General features: G+C 40.2%; 1 protein-coding gene across 4 annotated transcripts in view; it reads right to left on the bottom strand.

Annotated features, from left to right (window-relative positions):
• Sorcs1 (sortilin related VPS10 domain containing receptor 1) overlaps nt 1–25,165 on the bottom strand; it is a 507,144-nt gene that overhangs the window by 233,058 nt on the left and 248,921 nt on the right. For all 4 annotated transcript variants that reach the window (XM_032892179.1, XM_032892181.1, XM_032892180.1 and 1 more), the window contains exon 3: nt 5,847–5,946. In XM_032892179.1, the coding sequence (XP_032748070.1) occupies nt 5,847–5,946 (100 nt within the window). The remainder of the gene's footprint in view (nt 1–5,846; nt 5,947–25,165) is intronic.

Here is a 25,165-nt window from a genome sequence, read left to right on the forward strand (position 1 = left end):
GTTGGAAAATCACTCACAGGAACAATACATACACTCACACTCACACACCACACACACACACACACACACACACACACACACACACACACACACAGAGCATGCTTTCTTGGATTTTTGTTTTAGTACTCAAAAGGAAAGCTGGAAAATGTTCAATGGACCAGAACAGCATAAACACTGGGATGTATCCAGGAGGAATAAAAGGAGATGGGTTTTGCCTTCAGCTACCGTAACTCAGGTTAGGTGGAGGCTAACAAACACTTACTCACTAAATAAAGTCACTTTCATTGAGATTTTGAAAATGCTCCACTCTGCTCTGAGTTTATGCACAGCACCTTGTAATGAATGAAATACATGCAATTTTGAGAAAATTGAAGGAAAATAGATGAGCTTACGTACAAAAGGGCGGATAAAAGAGTTAGGGTAAAGCGAGCCAGGGTTGTGTGCTCACCGCGGGAACTGTCACACACACTCTTTGATGTATTATACAGTGCCCTAGTTCCTCTTGGCCTCTCCAGATAATATGGAGAGAGTGCTATGCAAAGTCCTGGCATTTTAAAGATTAATCATGTTCTTCTTAGTTATAAAAGATACAATTACCCATCATGGCCTAGAAATGACTAAAACCTATGGGGATTCTCTGCTGTTCATGTGAAAAGGAACTTAGTTAAGGCTGTCTTCCCAGGCAGTACCTATTCCAACAGGAATTCAAGATTTAACCCACGTTCAAGTCATGTACTTAGCTATCTACTGAGCGCCTACTGTATACATCAAGCACTATGTCACCATGATGAAGAGTAGATAGTTGATCATGGCTGTTCATGTTATTTGGGATATTGTGTTCCTAAAGAGGAGATCATTCTACACTGACGCTCCAGCATGGTTTTCTGGTACAGATTAAGTGACATTTAACAGGTGCTTTTAAGGTCCCACAATCTTTGCTTTTCTTTTGCCTGGTGCATGAGAGTCTCTAACGTATGAGGGATTCCATTTTTGTATCTATTAAACGAATGGGTAGATTATGGAAAAGACCTTCTTCTAAGGTCGGGTTCAACCTGCTTTCCTCAGCAATAAGTTTGGAGCACTCACTGATCACTGACCGTACCTTTTTCCTGACCCCCAAGTCACACACATGACATGTAGACCCTCTAAATAAATGGCATCAATAATTAAGTAAGAGGCCCAGGGGGTAACAAAGTCTTGGAGAGTCAGTCATCAAACACTAATTTACAAAGTGTCACAGACAGCATGGTGATTAAAGCCTAAACATCTGGAGAAAATGCAAACAGTGTTTAATGCTGACAGGTACCAAGAGACTAGCAAGGATGATCAATGTCTTCTGGGGAACAAGGGTCCTATTTATAGGGCGAAAGCCTTAGAGGAGTCTCTCAGCAGGCATAATATTAATTAAGACGTGATAACAGAAGAGAGAAGGAGTAGAGAGTCAAAAGCGACATAAGAAATAGAAATCTAACACTGTCTTGTTTTTTTTTTTTTTTAACTCCCTGCAAGGAACACTGTGCAGAGATCACAAGATTATAGCACCTAAATGAATTGACTGCAGCAAGATAAAATTAACAAGTTTTTTTCCTCTTTATGCTTCCATGTGGTTTTGTAGCTTTAATCTTGAGGACGTTACACACGTCTTTTAAGGGAGGGCAACTAAAGTTGGTTGGGAACAATACGACTGGTAAATCAAGCAGAGGAAAAAGACCTCACTGGTAAATCAAGCAGAGGAAAAAGACTTTTTCTTTTTCTTTAGAACACAAATAAACTTGGCAGAGGATTTAAAAGTGGGACTGTGAGATTTCTACATTGCTTTTGCATTTCCTTTTATTTGTGAATATCAGCTCTCCCTGTCACCCTCTGGATCGCAGTTTCAGGTATGAGTTAAGTCATTCTCATAGTCGACTGTGTGTGTAGCCTTGAAGCCTCTGCAGACACAAACAGGCCAAGGGATTCATTTGGAGCTGGACATGTGGAAGTGTTTTCCTGTGACACACTGTGTGACACAGCTACCCTGCTGCTCCTCTGGCACTTGGAGCCACTCAGCCCTGTTCTTTGGATACTGTCTCATACATGAGAGACAAGGTACAGTGTTCTTTCTACAAGAAAAGTCTGAATGAGCCAACACAGTACATAGGGGCAGGATTTCTGAGTCTCCTTCGTCAAGATATCCGAGACTAACATATGATGTCATGACAACTGTTATTGAACCAGACATATCTAAGGAAATCTGTTGTAATTTATCTCAAACTTAAGAAAGGGATAGGCACTTTCATTATCAATTTAAAGTTTAAATGGGAGTTGTTTTTTTTTTAATTTTTTTTCTGCACTCTGATCCCAGTGACATCTTTAACAAGCTGCCTGCAAAGCTGGCCTGATGCCCACTGTTTGAGACACGATGAATAAAGAACTGTGCTTGTATTCACAAACACCTAAAAATAGCACAAGAATGCGAAGACAAACAGGTTTCTGGGAACACAGACAGTTATGCGGATGTTGTCTGCTTTGTTTCAATTGTTCCCACTGATGCAAAACACACAGGGGAACATCTGATACGTGAGAGGCTAACTTGTCAGAGTGTGCAGTGCGGGAGAGCCGAAAGACTCAATAACATCCTTTCTATGATGCTCCTTTCACTGCAGTTTCAGAAGTTCTGACCTGAAGTGAGCTGGAGAGCCTTTGCCCTGTGTGATTAATGAAGGCTGATGATGTGCTATGTTCTCCTCCTCCTCTTCATTCCACCTCAACGTTATGTTTAGGGGGAAAGATATTCACATTTTAAGATGTTGCACAGCGTCAAATATCTTCCTCTCAGTAAATTTATATTTCATGGTGACAAATTTTCTTCAAAAACAGAAAAACTCTGCAGAAATTCATTGCTATGCCAACTGTATTGGTTTTGAACATTCCCCATCTTCTAATATGTCCAATATGTCACACATCTACCAGATCCTCGGTGGCCCTGAAGGCCCTATTTTCCTGCAGAGGAAACTGTGCCCTGGCTTAGGTTCATTCAGGAACATTGTAATCCAAACATTACAGGATGAACTCTGTCTCTGGAAGCATCATTCCTGAAGAAGCTGTTCTCTCACAGTTCTGGACAGCGACTTCCATGTTTCTGGATATACTCTTTGTCACGAGTCAGTTCAGAACATCTAAGTGTCCATGGACAAACGTTTAGTGTAAAGTAAGTGGTCAGTACAGGCTAACTATGCACCCCGTGGTATTTGGCAGGACAGATTACATAGAAGTCTTCTATATAGTTTCTTGTGTCCCACTTCAGCCATTCTCCATCTGGGCAGGAAAACCGCACTCTAAAAATCTGGCTCTTAAAACAATGTTGGTTTGGGGACCTTCACCATGTATCCATCAGCTACAGAAATCACTGTAATCAATATTTGGCACTGCAATCTTAAAAACCGTGTTCATTTCAAATAGCATCAATAACGCAGAAACTATCACTGGAAAAGATCACTTCTAAGGGCTCTTTGAGCCAGAAATTCCCATCTTTCCTATAACATGTTACAAATAAAAATGACTTGGCCAAATCAAATGCCAGGAGGAAATAGATTCAAGGACGGGACAGCCACTGCTGATTCTTAGACCCCGGGTCTTCCCTTTTGCCAACTTACTGCCTTTACTATCACGGAGTGTTTGGGGTGGAGCTTGGGGTACCGCCTTTCCCTTTGTTAAAGGATGCACTCCTGCAACAGTGCTAGTGTGGAGGTCTGAGGACGACCTCTTCTTCCGCGCCACACATGTGTTCCAGGTGTCAGGCTGGACAGCCAGCTCCTCTACCCACTGAGCTGTCTTACTGTCCCCATCTCTCTGTTTATCTTCAAACTTCATTGCCTCACGTACAGTTTATTGATTGTTAAATTAAATTTACTCAAAATGTGAACTAGAACTAAAATCAATAGAGGAGATGAGAATCCATTTAAAGCCAGAAAACAACTAAATCTCATTACGAAACTGAAGCCTAGAGGTTCATCTCCACGTCACAAGGCTCTCCACAGCAGATCAAAGGAGTTTAGATGAGATTATTGATGACGCCCAAGCAAAGAGTCAATAAGCGATACCGAGGGCACAGCGCTCCTACTGAGCTGTGCTGTCTGATACTGTGGTCCACGGGCAGATGCAACTATGCAGATGTAAGTTAATTAAAGTTAAATGAAGTTGAAAATTCAGTCCCTCAGTTATAGTAGCCACATTTAGAATATTCAACAGCCAGGGCTTGCTAGTGTCTAAAGTCCTAGACAGCTTAGAAGAAAATTCTGATTATCACAGAATGTTCTCCTGGACACTCTTGATTGTAGGGGATAATCACCACTGTTACTCCCTATAATTTTATGAAGCAGGAAGAGCAGGGTGTTGAGAAAGGAAAATAAAGAGCAAGCATTGAGTATGCCTCGAATGCCGAGCACTTGAAATGTCTAATTCCATATATAACGTATAGCAGTAGCCATGAGGCGAGCTCTCCCATTATCCCTCGTTAAGTGTGAGGACACTGCATGAGGACAATGAAGTCAGTTCCTGTAGTTATCTATTCAGTGTTGAGCTCAGATGGGATTTTACTTAAGCCCCCAGAATTAGGGTCCATGTCCATCTGAGAAGTCGCACTTACTGAAGATCTTGATGTGATTGGGGCCAGAGGGAACAGCAACTTTCCACTGGTGCTTATAAATACTATATACATTATGAATGTCAGACATATATGAATAGTTTCTAAAACATTTGAGACATGATTAAGAACAGGGATGGAAACAGGATGGTACCTATGGGACCCTCCTGATCCATTTGATATTATATTCAACTTGAACATGGCAGACCAGTAGACAGGAACTACTGAACCTCCTATCAGCATCAATGGGTGCTCTGAGATGAGAGGGCCCGAAGAACAGTTTGTCATGGCCACAGAATACAGTTGAGGGAACAATTATGGGCAGCGCTATGCTCATTCTCGGTGGATGCTCTTTCTTCACCTAAGGCTGCTATGCTGCGGCTTTACGTGACAGGGTTCAGGATGTGATAATACAAGTTCATAAAACGGATAGATATGTTGTTATATTTCTCTACCTTTGAGACATTCGTCATTTACAGTCTGAGACCAAAGCTCTCAGAAGAGAAGTTCATCCCACACAGTTGGAAAAACCAGAAACGACTAATACAGTAGCAAATTTGCAATTGCCCTAGAGGAAGCATAGACTGCATAGTGGATTGCCACCTGCAACGCTCAGATGGTGGCAAGGTGTTTATTCTCCCTGAACCTCACTCTTATCATCCTAAATATGAAGGATAATACCTAAGGAAACTCACAGCTAAGATCTGTGAACAGATTAAATCTACTTAGCAGATTTTATTGTCACATGCGATGGCTCCATCTTGACGGGTACGGCCGGAACAAACTTGACAGATTACATTTCTAGAATTCACTAACTGCTACGGGATCGTGCCTCCCCTGAAACTCTAGCTAATCTGTGTATTCTACGTTAAGGGGAAAATAAGCGTGTGGGTTGAAATTCACTTTCATTTGCCTCCTTGCGCCTGTTTCTGTTTTGAGACCGGCAAGGCAAGAATGTTTACAGGACAGTCAGCAGCCTCCGCTCAGCGGGACTCAGTCCTTCAACTGCCTTTTTTAAAATGCAATATCGGGCCTAGTCCTCAGCCTGCTCCACTCACAGCTGCAGATTGAAAAACCCTGAGTTGGCAGGTGCTTCCCCACCTTAAACAAATCTGCTTATTTTTGCCCCTCTATCCTTGCTTTACGTTTAGGTAAGCAAATGTGGTTAGCCAAAGCAAGGAGTCATGACATGACTCAGTAGCGAGCGATATCCATGGCTTACCTTACGCTTGTTGGTTGGGCACACATAGAGATAGCTCAAAATGGTCTTCAACCCCACTTTATCATTCAGCTTCTCGTAGGTTGTCCCATAATCGGTTGACCTGTAATTCAAAAGAAGCTTTAATGAGCACAGAAGTATACGTCACTTGGCTGCTTGTCAGGGTAATGCATGCTTTACATTGTAGAATGGCTCTCGGGAGGCTTCTAAATGATTCATGCCGTATATAATGATGCTTAATTATGTACACAGCAGCATCATGTGAGTGGTTAGCATTTGCATTTAAATTGAATTGGTAAAAATTAAAACGCCATCCCTCCCCTGCTCCTTAAAGTATGCACTTTACATAATGGATGAGATTCATTCACAGAGATTAAGAAATGAGGACAACCTTTGAATTGACCACAAAAATAAAAGCATTTTTAGTTAGCTATGACATTTCTAAACCTTCGCTTTATCTCTGACACAGCGTAAAATCAGGGTGTCCCGATTCATCTACAAACCATGCTTTCATTCATGAGTCATAGGCTATATGGATTGTTACTTCCCGTCAAGGTCATTTGGTCTGAGTCCATTATTTAAAAACAAGGAACTATCCTCTGATCAAGTAAAATTTCACTCTTCCTGATGCCCTTGGCTGGTCCTAAGCTGTGTGAGTTCAGAGGGCATCAACTCTTGACCCCGAGGTCCTTTAACTCCTGTCATTATTTAGCCGCTTAACAACAGGCTACTAATTCAGATAAAATAAATCAGATTTATCGACTGTTTAATGTAGGTCTACTTTGTAGTCTAAAATTGTAAGCCCCTGTCATCATCGTAAGATGGTATGGCACTGTAGGGGCTATCTGAGTTCAAATAAAGTGACAGATAACACCAAAATGACCTATGCCAACAGAATGGCTGATAGATGGCTATTGAAGGTTTTAATACAGGTTCCGGCCCTCTGCTCTGGGTTGTTTTAATTTCACTTCACCTTTTAAAAGATCATTATTGAAGGCTACAGCTCTATCATTTTTCTCTCAGCCTCCTTTCCTTACAAAGGAAGTTTATAATGAAAGCCATGATGTGATCCATATTGGTGGAGCTGACGAAACACAGCATACTTTGTGTGCGCTCAGTAGCAGAACACAGCACACAGTCCCTCTTGCCTCACCTAAATAACAAGTAGATGGGCAGAATGTGCTGTGAGCAATGATCAAGGTGCACACTAATACAGCGCAGAGAATAAAGTTGGGTTAATTTGCAAAACAAGGCAATGCCGTTTTAATTTATTTTCCACTTTGATGACTCACAAGCATCAACAGGACACAATAAATGAGGAGGAGGAGAGCTGTGATAGCCTCCTCACTCTCATACACTAGGGACCAAGTCTGGACATTAGGAACATGCTTAGTCTGCGAGGTGCTTGCCACACAATCTCGATGGCGTCAATGTTAATCCCAGGACACAGGCAAAGTCAATTGCAGGAGTGGCCGCAGATCCCAGTGGTTTCTGTTTATCCAGTGTAGATGAAGTTAGCTCCACGTTCGGTAAGAGACTTTGCCTCAAAAAAAAAGGAGTGGGACCAAGGAAAACATAGTGTTAGCTTCTAGCTTCCTCACACTAACACATGTGTACACACCTGCATAATGAACCCACACATGATACACTGCACAAACCCACACCAAAAAATATGGAAAGCAATTGAGAAGACACATGACCTTGCTGTGTGACCTTCACGTGCACATGCACATGTGTGTACACATACAACACGCGAAGAGTCGACTCTAGTGTAGGTACCAAAGCCATAAAGCTCCTTAAAGGCATTACTGGAATCAATAATTTATTCTGACTTGGTATCAGGACATTTCACATGAACATATCACACAGACGGTACCAAAAGACCAGTACTTTACAGGACACAGATAGAACCCCATCACATGGATGAATGCGGATTAAACAACAGGACTTGAAAGAATCTGTATGTTTTGAAAGGAGATGACTTAGGAAAGAGAAAAAGTCAGAATCTCAGGGACTAGAACTGTGTTTTCCAAAGACAAACATAACTGAGTTAATTCAGGACTAGTGTCTGGACCTCCTCAGTCAGACAGGCAAGATATCCCCTTGACAGCCAAGAAGGTCAGGGCAGGCTTCAGAATTCATTCACAAAACACAAAAACATTTCTTGTTCTATTCTTCTCACACAAATCCATTTCTTCCCTCCAAATTCCCACTGTATATGAGCAGACACACTGCTACTTTCAAAGAAGTATTAGGATTTCTTTCCTCACCCAGTCCATGATTGATTGGATTTTTCAACTCTCTTCCTGGTCATCTTCAACTGATATTTCTCTACTCGGATTTCCTTGTCTCCTAGATTGGTTGGCTTTTCCAACTCATTTGTGTGTGTGTGTGTGTGTGTGTGTGTGTGTGTGTGTGTGTACACATGTGGGTGCGTGCACATGCTTGCACATTCATAGGTGCAAGCGAATGTGCTCATGTTTAACTCTTATCCTAACATGAGACATGATAGAGTAACTCAAATTTACAGTAGCATAGTTTGGAAAAAATATTAGTTTCTTGTCTGTGCAACACTTTATGTTCAAGAACAAATGGACATAGAGAATCTCTCTGGGAGTTGGTGAGAGAGAGATGGAATGTGCCCATGTTGGTCCATTAGGAAATCTCACCTAGTGATGGATGAAAGTATAGGACTTCACTGGAGATGAATAGAAGACTCAAGTGCTCGAGTAAAGTCCTGGAATAGGAGCCTAGAGAGGTAGAGGACAGTATTTAATGGGTGAAATGAAATGGGTTTTGTTGTTGTTGTTGTTGTTCTTGTTGTTCTTGGTGTTGTTTTTGGTTTGTTTGCTTGAACAATTACAGATCCAAAATTTTCTACAGCAGGAAATAAGGATTGGTTTGATAAACTTCCTCTGCTGAAGCAAGTGCTTCCGGTCTGAATATGTAAATGCATACATATAGGTATTAGTGTTGGTATGTGCCTATGAGTCTGTGCATGTGTGCCTGTGCATTTGTGCACCCTCATGCTTGTGTGTACTTCTGAGTATATATGTGTGCATGTGTGTGAGTGTGTTTGTATGTGCGTGTTGTGTGTATCTGTGCACATGGAAAGACGTAACAGGACTGAAGAGCACGTACAAACATTAGCAAACATTGTTCAGAGTTTATACTGCTTTGTTGGACACACTTCCTTTATAATACCTCTTTTTTGTGGGTCTAGATCTAGGTATCTGATATTACTTTTCTCTGATTTGTAACAGGTCATTTATCCAAATCTCAAGAAGAGATTCAAATTTCATTACGTGTTCCCAGAAGTTCAGATGGTCTGAATAGTACAGCCTTATGGCAATCAAATGCTATGAAAACATGTAATAATGCATTTCACCCTCCCAAAGGTTTAGCTTTTTGTCATGTGCTTTGCAAATGTAAGGAAAGTATGGGTAGGTGTCATGGGTGGGCCTACCACTGGCACGGCAGTAGAGGAGTGAAAACATCAAATGCTTGCAGTCCAGCTAGTAGACTGTCAGTGCAGGGCTGTCAGCATCTCTGCTCCTCCAGCTTTTCCACATGGCTTCTCAGCTAGGCACACTCTGATTTCCTCACTCATCAGTAACGATTTAAGCTGGAACAACGGTGGTCCTCAAAACCTTGTTCAGGCATCAAGATTACTACAGGGGCTGCTTGATCAATGCCTATGCAGAACAGCTCGCATCTAAGGAGGGAGACAGTGACTGCATGGTTCTGTGTCCTGGAAGACACATTGGATCCCTGGTGCCCATTGGATTCATGGCACTGCTTTTTCCATAGAGAATTTACATAAGTGCAGAACCCTGAAAAGATGGAAGGAGGATGAGTAAAGAAGACGGAGAGGTTGAGCAGCAAGTTGGTTGTACGTCATTGTTGCAGTTGTTAAATTTTTTAAATGTTGCCTCTAAAACTGGGAAAGGGGGATACGTTGCAAAATCAAAGCATTTCAAAATGCTTGAGTAGGCAAAATTCCGTGATCCTTTGCATTAAAAAAATTCACAAATTTTTATTAAGCTAATATACACTAACCTCTTGGCTTGTCTAGCACTTGTAGCCTTTCCTAAATTTATTTGATTACAGAACACATTCACAAGTGATATAAAATGTGATTAGTGTTCTACACATCACCTTTTTGAACAAAATATATTCCAAAAAGAACTGAAACAACAACTATGAAATTGGTTTTATAATGAAGAAGGATAATAAAAAAATTAAACAAGTAAAAAACAGCAATGTTAACTTGTGCTAACTACAAAGTGAACTTAATTATAAAGAAACCAAAAACAAGTAAAAAGGACAGGGTTTTTAAAATATGTATCATAATAGACATATCTAAAATAGAAAATTTGTGGCCTTGGATTCCCGAGTTTTATCATTTTCAAAGTATATTATGAAGTAAACAATTTTGTCTGCAGGATTTCTTTGCAGATTGGTCTATATCCAGTTTAAATAACAAAGTAACAAAAATAGCAAAAAGAAACAAACAGCATAACTTTTTTCAACACCTATACTGTTTCAAAGAAGCTGTGTGCTTAAAAAATTCACTTCAGAAAAAGAAATGGGCACAAGATGAAATAAAATCTTGCCACATTTTCTTTTGATCTTTAACCCTTCTGACGGGTCTCATGTGAGACTTTTAGAACATTTCAAAGGTATGTTGCTCCCTATTTGAGTATTTACTAAATATATAGAGTTCAGATGAGTTGGTGTAAAGAGAAAAAAGTCACACCCGTAGCATCCTGCCTCCCTCCCAGGAGGTTATGATCTCTTAAGACCAAGACACTTTCTATGTTGCTTGGAGGAAGAAACCAAACAGGACATGCACTAACAAGAAATAAATGATTGACAGAGAAACACAGCATCACTCCTAAACTAAATTAATCCCTAAAATACTTAGTAAAAATGGCAAGCACACATGAGCAACCTCTGAATAATAGCATTCATTATTCATTTTCAGAAGGGGTTCTCCTTGATTATTTTCTGTATTCTTTGGCCAATGTTTACCAATCCCCATGATGTGCACCCTGAAGGGCAATCTTAATCACTGAAAAACATTTTGATTTAGTTTGATGCCTAGACATTCATGGAGAGGGGGAGGTTGGAGGGATGAAGAAGAAGAGAATGGAGAGAGGAGAGAGGAGAGGAGAGGGGAGAGAGGAGAGGAGAAGGGAAGGAGGAGGGAGAGAGGGAGGAGGGAGGAGGGAGAGAGGAGAGAGGGAGAGAGGGAGGAGGGAGAGGGAGGGAGAGGGAGGGAGAGGGAGAGATGGAGAGGGAGAGGGAGAGGGGAGGGAGAGAGGGAGAGGAGGGAGAGGGAGAGAGGAGAGGGAGAGGAGAGGGAGAGAGGAGAGAGGGAGGAGAGGGAGAGGAGAGGGAGAGGGAGAGAGGGAGGGACTCTGACTGAGGTGAAGCAGCACTTTGTAGCAATTACAGGCCTGAAACTCACTAAGTAGAACAGAATCGCCCTGAACTCAGAGAGATGTTTGCACCATGCTATACATTTGCCTTCCAACTGCCAGGGTTGAGGGCACATGGCACCATGTCTGCCAACTTTAATATGTTTGTCTAAGTTCCACTGCAGAATAGACTGCCGTGCTTAAGAATTACAGCACATAAGATTACAAGAATCAGCCTTGGTTGAATGCTAACAGTGTGATCCAAGCTCTCCAGATCCAGAATTCTCTAAGATGAACAGGGATACTGATCACATGCTACAAAGACAAGGGAAGCAGACTGTAAGCCACCCAAAGCCAATGAGCTGAGTAGTAGTCTGAGTCTCCAGGGCCTGCCTATGTCAAAGGTTACAGAAAAAGCTGCTCTACTCGGAGAGTCCACGTCAGCATTTCTCACCAAGGGATAGAGGCTGAAGCTGCTTTGGGGTTGAATTGACTATGGCCTGGATGTTCTGTGTGGCCACTGAAAGCAATCAGTTTAGAAATGAGAGCAGAAATTCAGTGATACTGGCAAAAGAGAAATTAATGTTTAATCTATACAAGCCTTTACGTATGTGAGACCATTTTCTTATGATGGAGTGTAGTTGACTCTTGCTATTTGGGAAAACAGTACTGCCTACTTGTCATATTCAGAATATTATCACTTAGCATGACCATTAATAATTAGTTCAACATCTCTTGCATTTGTCACACTTCTCTACTTGTTTCACAACCTTGTTCTTTGCTCGGAGTTTTCTGTCTCACATGTTTTCTGTATTTCATTGTTATTATTAGTGTTTAGTGTGGCATTACATTGCTCTGCTTTTATAGTCTATGGATTTAGTTCTCTTCATTATTTTTAAATATATTTGAAATCGCATGCATGTGTGTGAGTGTGTGAGTGTGTGTGTGTGTGTGTGTGTGTGTGCATTTTTATGTTTGTGCAATTGTCCATGGAGGTCTGAGGTGTCACTCTGAAGCTGGAGTTACAGGCAGTATAAGTCACCTGAAGTGGGTGCTAGGGGCCACACTCAGGTCCTTGTCTCAGTCAGTAAGATCTCATAACTGCAGAGTCATCTCTCCTGCACCATGCAGGTCATTAGGAAATCATAATTTTAATACGAATTTACAACTAGCTCAAGTCTGCTATCAAGAGCACTGCCCTGACTCATGACTATTACAAGCACTGGATGATACTGTCACTGACATCACTAACTCATACATAAGTATGCCCACATATGTATATGTATAGATCTAGGCTTAAGTGCATAGTTATCATCATGGTAAACTGATATCTGTTAGACTTACGAATAAAAGGGAAAAGAATGAAAATTGAACCTTCAATGGCTCATTCTTTGATGCTTTTTATTTCCTGATCTATATTTTGACTTATGCCAGTCATTCAGGCCAGAATACTAACAAATATAAGCAAAATTCACAATTTTTGTCTGTGGGATAAAGTCTTTACATCTCCATCCCTTTCAAAGGGTAGTTTGGCTGGGTATAGAATCCCAACTTCTTTGTACTCTTTCCTCAGTACATTCAATATTTCCTTGTACTGTCCTCCTGTTTGCATGGATTAGGAAATTATCAGTTTCTACAGGTAAGGTAGACTGCTTCATTGCTTTTTACCATTATTTCTCTTTACCTTTGGTTTTATCCAGTTTGAAGAGGATGTTAGGTAGGTGTAGTTTTTATTTCTTGGAGAATTGTCCCACTTGGTTCTAAAGTTTAAAGATGTTCTTTGATAGCTGATGCTTATTTGGAAAGTTCTCTTAATATTTTTGCCTTAAACTTTTGATTTTGTTGTTGTTTCTCTTTTTCTCTTCTTTTTTGGTATCCTCATTCTATGTATGTTGTATAACCATGGTTGTCCCACAGTGTTGGGTTAAGTACTAAAAATGAATGCACCATCCCACACTAGCATTGGCTACTCTCCGGCCTCAGAGGTGGTCTCACTACCACAATGGCCCGCCCCATGCAGCGACCAACCATCTTGCAGTTAGCTGACACAAATCCCTGTAACCCAGTAAAATCAAAAGTCTAGAGGCTTGTAATTTATCAGTCAGATTTATATCAGTAAATTTTCAACCCACAAAATGCCCAATCAAAGAACTCAGAGCCAACTGATATTAATATAAGCTGTACACTTATATTGGACAGGCTGTCCTGTAATAATCCATCAATTATATGATTCTCATAGCTACCTGTGGCTATTTAAAGCCACACAGATCTGGGTCCTTCTCTTCCTCTATCTTGTTTCCTCCTCCCCTCCCTCCTGTCTCTCCTGTCTCTCAAAAAACTCTTGGCCCACCCTTGTTTTCTATTATCCAATCACAGGTTCTAGCCTTGTTTTTTACCTACCGTCACCTGCTTACAGACAGCAATCTACCACAGTACTTACATATTAAGAGTTAGTTAGTTCTATTGGTTTTTCCAATCTTACTCTTTTGTTTTGTTTTGTTTTACATTTCTGAAGTTTTAACTTAATATCTTCAGGTTGAGATCCTTACCTTAGTTATATTTTTTCCAAGATTTTGTTGGTTTTACTTTTATCTTCTTTCTCATTTTATCTTCTGCATATCAAGCTGACAGACAGTAGGTATTGAAGACACTATGGCCAATAGGCCTTCAACTATAGTCTGATAATATAGAAAAGGATGGGTATATTCCAGGCTACGATTCTTTGGGTAGCATGTGCTTATACTATGAACTTAAAACTATGTCTTGGCATGTTCCTGTGCTTAGGTCAGACAGATGGCAAGAGTGGGAGTGTATCTCTCTGACTCAGATTGTTCGGGTCTTATAAGTACTCAACTGGTTAGTTTGGTAAGGGTAGAATGTCATACATCTAAGAAATGTCACAATGAAGACATTGCTTGGGACACAACAGGGTCATTGTAGTCAGGAGTTCATGGTAGCATAGTACCTGTGGTTGTCTGCACAAGACCTGCACAAGATCAATCCCATTGGAATCTCAGTATGTATGGGAGAGCTTATCAGCCTCCACCTTAACTAAGGCTCTATTGGAAGCTGATGGCTTCTAGAGGAGGGAAAGTCATTTTCATTCCAAAATGTGTTTCCTAGAAGGTTGTGTCTCTTCCAGTGGATGGCCCTATACGGTAGACACACAGGAAGCACTAGTCAGACTTGGTGAGTTAGGCATTTTATAAAAGAACATGAATTGGTGAAATGTTAGCTGGACTTGGGTGACACAGTGTAAGCAGGGGTGTCTAGGAAGAGTTTGATGAAAAAGAAAAATGGATATACGGTCAAATATATTCTATACACATAAAATTTTCAAAGATAAATAAAATTATATTTCAAAAAATAAAATTTTATGCTAAAACCATTATCATATACAACTAAAACATTGCAATAAATTTTGAGACTGATATTTTCTCTTCCATTTTTGGAACTGCAAAGGTAGAAATATCCTTCTCTGCTATTCCCTGTAAGGAGATGAGCCCATGAAAGCAAGATTCGTGAGTGTAGGCATCTCCCCTCCTCCACCTCTTCATTCTCAGCCTGGGCCACTGGAGTGCTCAGAAATTCTTACGTTCAGTCCATTGTCGTAAATTCAGGAGAGTCCTATGGAAGTATCTGCCCATGGCTTTATACACTAACAGACTGTAATTCCTCAGACCTATTGCACTGACTTGTCATTTAAGGGGACAGAATTTGCCCTGAATTATCACTTCTATAAAGGATATATACAGAGCAAAAATAATTTTTGACTGTTCTTCTCGTTTGTTGTTATTAGGAAGGGTGGCAATTATGAAGTTTTATGATTTAAAATTAAGTCTCCCCGACTCCTTCGACATTTGCTTTCTGAGGACTAAGCTTTTGGAGAGTGTTCAACATGTCTGTTCACCTGTAAGTTCTTGTTCCCCAAGACAGTGTGGGCATGTATCAGGTGCCTTCCTCGAGTGAGAGACGGATGATGCATGAAGTTTAATGGACAATCTCTGAACTACAATGCGCTGAGCTGTTCTGTTCAACAAACCTTAAGATATATCCAAATAACCTTGACTTCTCCATAGCACAACTCCTGAGGATGAAAGAAACCCAGAGTAGAACTGTCAAGGTCACAAAGCAAAGGCTTGAGATACCAAGTCAGGCGTGAGGACGGGAAGCATCCGGACATTACTCAAATCATTGCCAATGAGATGTCCCGAGAGCTGAACAGTGTTTACCTCTAAATCATGCAGCTGTGACATCTGTATTTTGTTTCTTCCCTAAAATCATTAAGAACAGCCATTCTCATTGCTCCTTGTGCATTTGGTGGCATAAAAATAGTTTGCAAAGTCAAAGGCTCATTGGCTGCCTTGCAGACTCTGCTTCTTAATAACTTAGGATGCATGAGGTTAAAGCAGTGAGAATAATTTAGGGTTTGGAAAATGTTTGCAAGTGAGTCGACATTTAAATAACTTCATTATCATTCATTGACAGATTTTTTTAACCTGTCAGTGCAATTGATATTTCTATTACCATGTTATAACAAACCCCTGCACATTTTAAATACAGTCACCAGATTCCATTAGCCTACCCACTGTCAAAAAAATACCTCCAAATCTATTTTTCATAATACCTCAAGAATATAATAGGCAATCTACATCAAACGATGACGTGGAGCTGAAGAAAACTGTCTCCTGCTTTCTAAGGATTCTTCCCTGAAATACAGTTGCTGTCAGCCTAAACGTATAATTTAAATGTTCTGCTCAGACATTATGGTGCGTTCTGAACTGAACGAATTTCCCTCTGTTTCTCGGACTCACCGAGCTTCTTAAGTTATCTTGCAGACTTAGCTCAGAGGGTTAAATAACGAGTTTGAGGAAGGTTATATAATTCGATATGAAGATATTCCTGCTAAAATACATTTTACATAATTTGTAACAGCTCATGAAAAGGCTTTCTTAGTGAAAGGAAAGGTGCTTATATGCTAATGCTCTCTAAACCTTCTCATTTGTCTTGGTTTCCTATGCCTCATCCTTCTAGATACGTCTTCAGGTTGAGATGTTGATGTTTCTGGTGATTTACAGTGGGACAGATCAGTCAGCTTGATGCATTCGATTAGGCTTGAATATGCACTTCTGTGAAAAAAATATGGCTCCCTGACATATGGTATGAAATAGCAGTAATTTTTCTGCTACAGATTCTCCAATAATGCAGAGAATATTAAAGGTAATTGTCTCTGGTATCTTTGGCATTAGTGACAGCTTTTTTAATATTTTAGTGTAAGAAAATCACTAACACTTCTACATACACTTGACTATATGGGTTTAAAACAAGGAAATCAAAGAGAATTAATTAAGCAGAGCTCTCTAGTTCAAGAAGAGGTAAGATTTATTTTCTTTAGTTTTGTGTGTGTGCGTGTGTGTGTGTGTGTGTGTGCACGTGTGTGTGTGCGTGTATCCATCTTTGTGAGTGCAAGTGATCATGGAGTCCAGAAGAGGGCATTGGATTGCTTGTCACTTGAGTTATAAGCAGTTGTGAGCTGTCCAGAGTGGATCGTGGAAAGCGAATCTCATGCTCTGCAGGAAAGAATGAACTCTTGAGCACTGGGCCATCTCCCAGGCACTCTGGAAATAGCATTCTTAGTTACATTAATGAGAATTACGTCTATCTTACACTCATGCACACAAGCACAGACATACACAACTGCAAACCTGTTAACTTCTCTCTGTGCCCTGCCATCTACATCTCGTCCCATCTTCTAGAGTAGGTAAGTGCTGTTTTCTGCTTTAGAATGCTTGATATTGGTCTGGATAAATTGACACGACTCCTCTCCCATACCACCGTGTCTTTAGGAATGCAATACCCACTGCTAAGCAGACAAGTCAATAATTTTGCAAAAGGGCAGAAGATCTGTGTTTCTTCTCAGTCTTGGAGTTCCCACTTCATAGACGTTTTTACCCGTGATGCATCTCCTGACCCTGGCAATTAACCAGGGTTCTTTGTGCTTCTGGGACACTTCAGTCTCTTCTGCATTATGCAGTCACTGTCAATCTTAGTGGCTTTTTCTCTGTTAGCAGAGTCCCTCTTCAAATGTAGGGTTAGTTCATATATATATATGCTCACCCTTCTTTCCACCACAATTTATTTATATACCTCAAAGCTGGACTTACATGTCTCTTTCTTCATTGAACTCTGTCACATCCCTCTGCAGTGTAGAATATCATTCTCTGTTGTTCCCCAGGTAACTCACCTGAACTCCTCCTTATTCATTTTTCAGTCTACTAAGGATTCTACTCTTAGTCTGATTTCTTTACTTTCTATTTGAAAGCATGGTGAATTTAAGCTCACTTTTCTCTGCTTCTCTACTCCATTGCAATTAATTCATAGGAACTAGCAGAGATTCAAACAATGTTGCTAATCTGAGTTTAACAAACTAACCCCAAAATTTCCCCAATCACCAGGAAGTCTAATTTGCGAAATGTTACATTTCATCTTTCTTGCATTTGGAGGTGGAGAAATAGGGAAAAAGAACCTTCTGGATTTGAGGACTTTGTGTCAGGTAAGGATAGTTATATGCTGTAAATATTGAAGGAATTAAGACGTACCACATAGTAATATACACATTATCTATTTTGAATGCATTATATATTACATTACCTTAAACTATAGCTATGGGGGCTAGGATGATAGCTCTGATGGTAAAGTGATAACTTGCAAAAATGAAGATTTGAGTTGGATCCTCAGAACCCATGTAAAAAATGCAGGATGTGGAGATTCATCTTGTAACCTCAGAGCTGACGATGTAGACACACGTAGATACTGGGGCACACTGACAAGCCAACCTCACAGAATTTGGTGAGCTTCAAGTGAGTGAGAGATCCTGTCTCCAAGAACAAGACAAAACAGCTAAGTTCTGTCCCTAAAGTTTACCCATGGTCTCCACATATATGCATGTAAAAGTACTGTCATAAACGTGTGTGTATGGAAAAATAAATGCATCTGTCAGCTACCCTGGTGACATGAATTTGAGAGTAGAGTAGATGACCTTAGTAGATGGTTTAAGCTATTAATCATATGATAGAAATCTAATATCCAGGCATTTCTGATCAGAATAAATAGATTGATCATCAGAGTGAGATCAGATCTTCACAGCCTGTACCATCTCCTCACATAAGTACTATTCCAAACAAATTGTGAATAATCACTGAATGTATATCGAGTGCTTAACACTAAACTCTGAGATGCAGCTTGATAAGCTTGACCCTCGTGCATTATTATAAACCTCCTAGGGATTAAACGATGACAAAAATCCGTGTTTTGCCATTAGAGGCTAAGACTACAAGGTAAAGGACTTGCATAATTAATGAGCATAGTCTGGATTCACAGCTGCTGTTTTTCCTTTGTGATAAGTAGTGAAAGAATCAAAGTAGAAGTCTAAGCAAGCCCTTCACAGAATCATGTCCACTGAAACATTTGTCATGGAGCCCAGCCTTTTCCTCATCTACCAGTTTATGTCTCTTGGTGATTCTGAAACTTTAAACTCCATCACACATTTTTATGATCAATAAAATTAGTGTCTGCATGATATGGTAACTCCAATATTGTGGTTCTGCAGAAGTACTTAGGATTAAAAATGACAACAATTCAAGCATTTATTGAAGAAACAAAACATCAAGAGATCTCAGGTTTTCTAATTTTTCATGCAAAAGCAATTTTTAGGATCACAGATTTTGTTATATATGTAAAAGTATACTCAACTTATATGAATTACATGCAAAGCATTACATGTAGTCTAAATATTTCAGTATCTATTGATTTAATACAAACAGAAGGTATAATTTGCATGAAAAGTCACCCTTTTACATATATACATAATAAACAGCATATCTAGGTATGTAAGAAAATTTTTCTTGCTTATATTTCAGACTCGTATCAAATTGAAAATTATAATCATATCTGGGGAAAGGCAAAGATTTGCCTTGGCCATTAATGAAGATATTTCAAATGAAATGCATATAATGTTGAGAGAATGAATTCCAGACTCTACAATGAAATGAAAATAATCTGAAGCCCAGTTATTATTCAATCACTGACCCTTGTCACTGCCAGCTGGCAAAAGTAAATCTATTCAAGGCCCATAGTGATGAACTGTGGGTGTGTCCATGTTCTTGATGTCACATTGGCCAGTGGTCTCTATTATTCGAGAGCATCGTCAGCCCACTGCCCCACACTTTTCAACTTCAGATGAAAAATAAAAAAAATGATTTAGGAAGGGCTCTCAAAACTATCAACAAAACATACTCTAGATTATTTTTCCTTAAAAATTATTTTTAGTTTTAGTATGTCTGTGTGTGTGTGTGTTTGTGTGTGTGTGTGTGTGTGTGTGTGTGAGAGAGAGAGAGAGAGAGAGAGAGAGAGAGAGAGAGAGAGAGAGAGAGAGAGGAGGGAGACATAAAGAGACAGAGAGAGAGAGACAGAGAAAGAGAAAGAGAGAGAGAGAGAGAGAGAGAGAGAGAGAGACAGAGAGAGACAGAGAGAGAGAGAGAGACAGAGAGAGAGACAGAGAGAGAGAGAGAGAGAGAGAGACAGAGAAGAGAGAGAGAGAGAGAGAGAGAGAGAGAGAGAGAGAGAGAGAGAGAGAGAGAGAGAGAGAGAGAGAAAAAAGAGAGAGAGAGAGAGAGAGAGAGAAGCCAGAACAGGGCATTGCTTTTCCCGGAGCTAGAGTTACAGGTAGTCACGAGGCAACTGATGTGGGCATTAGGAACCAAACTTAGGTCCTCTGGAAGAACAGTAATCATTATTAATGGCTGACTCATGTCTCCAGTCCGTACCCTGGACTCTTAAGTGCTTCAAAATGAACACAATGTAAAATAAAGCACTTGTATTTTTTCTTGGTTAGTTTTGTTCCGGGCATGAGAAGAATCTGCAAAGTTGATATCAGATAGTACAAAATGTTCACTTGAATTGCAAGACTTTAACTGTTTGTAACTAGGCATACATGTAACCTAGTAGAGGGCATTCTGATTGTTAGAAATTCAGTGTACCAAAGTAGGGAGATGGTCCCTTTATTCATTCACCCAGCAATTATTCATGGAATGTGGCCCATGTTCCAAGCTTTGAACTGGCACTGGCAAGGAAACAAACAGAACACATAATTAGTGTTCTCACGGAGATTAAATTGTACTCAGAAGAGAGAGAGAGAATATGAACACATGAATGAATGTTTTCCATGGGGTAGCTAAGTATAATGGAGAAGAAAACAGAGTAGAGAGGTGTGAAGTTTTACTGAGCAAAATCAAAGAAGCTCTCTCTGGTTAGGCAATTGCGAATAACCATGAAGGACATACATGTCCTGGGTGTATATGTCAAGGAAGAAGAATGTGACAGTCAGAAGGACAGAAAATACAAAGACACCAGTACAGATAGATACAGAAGGTATGTGAAGTAGGAAGAAGATGAACATGTCTTCAGTAAAGGATTAAAGCGAGGAAGAGACAAATCACCCAGATTCCAAAACTACCTTAATAAATATGCCATGACTACGCTATGTCTTGGCTACATGAAATTACTGTAGGTTTCTGAGAGTAGGAGGAACAGGGTCATGCTATAATGGAAGTGTGGAAAGATTGTAGAGTTAACAATTTGGAGTTAATGTTATCTGCACCATGGGGACAGTAATGACATCTATCCTACAGGAACACTGAATGGGTTGAATAAGATGACTCTCCAAGAAATTACAAGCCTGCGGTCCACATGCATAGTATAAGCTGTTACTACGGCATTGACCAAACTGGTTCAGGGTGGTATAATCATAGCTGACAGTGTACTTCTGCATTTGAAATGTCTAGATTAAAATAATCTGTGCCCAGAAAGCACAGGCAGAAGATCAACTCAAAGAACCAAAAAACAAAAAAACAAAACAAAACAGAACAAAACAAAAAAACAAAAACAAAAACAAAACCCAAACAAACTATATATATATATATATATGTATATATATGTATATATATATATATATATGTATATCTGACCCAGATCTACTTTTTGATCTTAGACCCCAAAAGAAGACACAAATACAAAGAAAAAAGTGCCCATAAAAGGAAGTCACTGTGATTTCTTAAAATTGGTATCATTTCCCTCAGACAGTCTCAGGGAATCTTTATCAGAATATGTTAATGAAAGCAGGGTCTAGGCAATTTGATGTTGTTCCTGAGGAGGAGAACACTGCATTCCTAATGAACAGGTTCTATCTACATAAAAAGTTAGGGAGAGGGGTTTGGTGGAGCTGAATGGTAGCACATTGTTCTGGAAAGCTCAGATATTCAACCCCAGGACCTACATACATGCATCCTAAAATATCTTGTTTTTATAAATGATAATTTTTTTTACTTTTCCTCCAAGCCACCTACACTGATTGTTTACATATCTCATATACATCCCTACTATTGGCACACTGTCTCTCTCTCTGCTCCCCTCTCCCTCTCCCCCTCCTCCTCCTCCTCTCTCTCCCTGCATTGCCCACCCACATCCCCACCCCCACCCCGTCTCTCTCTCAAAAGTATCATCCCGTTCATCTCTCCATTGGACAGTTTTCATGTTTTAACATCTGGCTCCAATTTTTTACTTGCGCCAACCATTAATTCCTTCAGCTCAAGGCCTCTGCACTTCCCTCACTTTAGAACAGTTAGTGTGTATATGCCAATGGTACAGAAAAGTAATTAAGAGTCATCCTTCCAACGATGCTGTTCCAGGGCTTGTCACAGTAATACGCTCTGAAGTAGCCAGTGCAGGCTGTGCCAAGACCTGCTGGGTGACCTTGGGCAGGTTTCCCGGCCTCTCTGGGCTGTTCTTTAATAACGCTGATTGACCTCACAGAGTTGCTGGGAGGAATCACTAATCAACCTGATTGTTAAACCCTCAGCGAATATAGAACACTGTATAAATATTTACTAATCTACAATGAGCTCACTGCATCTGAGAAAAGAGAGGGTTACATAATCAGTAAAAGTTCTGAAAGGTGGGATAATTGTTGACACTCTGCATGAAATGCATCGTTCCGATTAAACAGTCCCAGAACTCTAATGTGCCTTCATCTCCCTATCATAAGTAAAGGAATCACACAAGTGAGGCTTTAGTGTCATATATTAGGCAAAGAAAACAAAGATTCTACTCCATCAAGGTGACTCAATCAAGGTGACGGGAGTCCACACAGGGGAAAACAAACAGCATCCGAACATTCCTAGGATCATGTGTGTACACAGAATGGATTATTTATCAAAGACAGATGAATGGGGCTGGAGAGACGACTCACCTGTTAAGAGCACAGGCCTCACTTCCAGAGGAGGGGTTCAATTCCCAGCACCCGCATGGCAGCTCACAACTGCCTGTAAGTCTACTTGCAGTAGATCTGACATCCTTATACACACACGGACATACATGCAAGTAAGACATCAGTGCACACAAAATTTAAAGAAGAAATAGATCACTTTAAAAGCATACGAACGAAATACACTATATGGCAGATAGTACTCTGGGCAGTGAGTTATTCAATAAGGGTATTGCTGTCTATATACAGCACAACGAGGTTCAGCAACAGAACTAGCAATTGGTATTGCTACAGACGGAACAAATGAAAACAAAATAGTATTGCATTAAAATGATATAGTGGAAGCTGGGAGACGGCCCAGTGAGCAAAACACTAGCCATTAAAGCATAAGAACCACTGGAGTCCAGATCCTCAGCCCCCAGGTAAACACATCTGGATTGGCAGCAATAGAAACCGAGGATCTCTAGAGCAAGCTTTCTAACTACACTAATTCTATCAGTGAGGTCTGGGTGCCATAGAAGCAGCCTGTCTCAGTGCGCAATGCAGTGAAGCAAGTGAGGAAGGCAGTTGATTTCTCTCTGGATCTCCAAAGAGCAATATGTAAACATGAGCACACATAGAGACACGAACATACAGAAACGGATATGAACGTGCACCCACTTTATAGACACATGCAAGTAAAAAATATGGCAGTATGGTAGGTATTGTGGGTGTCTTCGGAGGTTACATCTGAGTAGACTCTATTGGGACGGGAGGGTATGATTACATCCACATAGAGGGATCTGTAGTGCAGAAACCTTCCAGTGCAATGGGATACTCCAAGAAGACTCATCTTCTTCTAGCTCTGTAGCACTGAATAGAAAGGCAGGCTGGGACTAGATCTGTGGAGTGTGGAAAAGAAGTCTGGATTTAATTGTGCGTGAGCTAGGAAAGCAAAGAGGAAATGACAGTGTGGCGGGAGCTGACACTTTTTGGAAAGGGTCAGTTGGCTGCTATGAGAAGATTATAGAGTGGCAGAATCAAAAGAGTGTGGAGATCAATCAAGTGATAAAGATGTCTAGACGACAGAACTATGCCTGCCATCATTTCCTCAGCTTAATTTTTAACGTTTTTGTGCTGTTGTTTGTAAGTAAAGGGTATCATCAAGTTATCACTTGCCCTTAAGTATAGATAGCTATTTATATATCATAAAATTTTCCATTTATTATTCATACTAATTTCCACTTATAACTTAGAATAATGTCTTCAATTTCAATTCTTCCTTATTATAACCCGAATCCCATTTCTGACCCAGCCTTTTCACTTAGAAACTACGCAATCCCAGAGACAGCTGGCTGAACATACACTCTAGAGTGTGGCTCCCCTGACACTGAAGGTGCTCTTTTTAACCAGCATGAATAATTCATCAGTGTATCAGTTATACTTTATTATTATCATTTACTCTGAGATATAGTTTCAAAGTTATAGAGTCCGTTATTTTCTCTTAATCAGTCCAAGCCCATCCATCACTTTGTATCCCTGCATCTATGAGGCTATAAAAGTTGCTATTAATGGCAACAGTTGTGTTGCAAAATGAGAACCACTATTTCCTCCCCCTGACATCTAAGCTTAGGTCAAGCACAAGATCTAGAGATGGATTTTTATAGGAAGTAAAATTAAAGCACATAGGTGAAGAGTAATGCCAGCCCAAAACACACAAGGGAATGCCCTCTCTGGGTGCTTCCCAGAAGAAATATGGTCAGTAATGCAGATAATTCATCAAAACAACCCAAGGCTGGGCAGAGGGATGACAGAAAGGATCCCATGTCTTTCAACACGTGTCCATAAGCTTCATTTTTCTCAGGAAAGTTATTGATCTCCCATTGTCCTATTCAGAGATTGCCTGGAGAAAATTTCTTAAGATTCCTTCATTAACTCACGTGACCTTTAATTTTAACTCTTCATTGAACATTCGTTTATGGGGATGGCTCTGCCCTAAAGTTCTCTCCTGAATTACAAGGCAATGTTTTGTGAGCCTGGCAGATAAACAACTGTGAACATGAACTGAATCAATCCTTCCATTCTAGCACCTAAAGAAGTAAATATTTTCCTGTCAAGGAGATGTTTTTCTAGAACAAACATCTTGGAGAAAGACTGGCCTCATACTATGTTCACAGTTTCCTTTGGTCAGTGCCTGTTTAAAGTCCTGGAGTTCCCAGGAAGTGACATCATGCTTCTAAAACACAAGGGATAATGTGGAACCCTCTCTGGACTTCTGACATACTTCTACTATTTGCTTTAAAATATGATGTTTAGTACTGGAAAGATGCCTCTGTGGGCACAAACTCTTGCCTAGATCAAGACACAGAGCTCATGATGGAAGAGAGAAGGAATTCCTAATCATTGTCATCTGATCTCTGCAGGTACACCTGAGCACTTACAATACCCATTCCCAAAGATCAAGAAGAAGGAATACTTGCTACACACACACACACACACCCACACACACACACACACACACACACACACACACACACATTGGTATCCAAGTTCAGAACCCGAGACCAAGGTAAAAACTGAAGCCTGTGAACTCAGTGTAG

The sequence above is a fragment of the Rattus rattus genome, chromosome 2, assembly GCF_011064425.1.
Source record: "Rattus rattus isolate New Zealand chromosome 2, Rrattus_CSIRO_v1, whole genome shotgun sequence".
Lineage (NCBI taxonomy): Eukaryota > Metazoa > Chordata > Mammalia > Rodentia > Muridae > Rattus > Rattus rattus.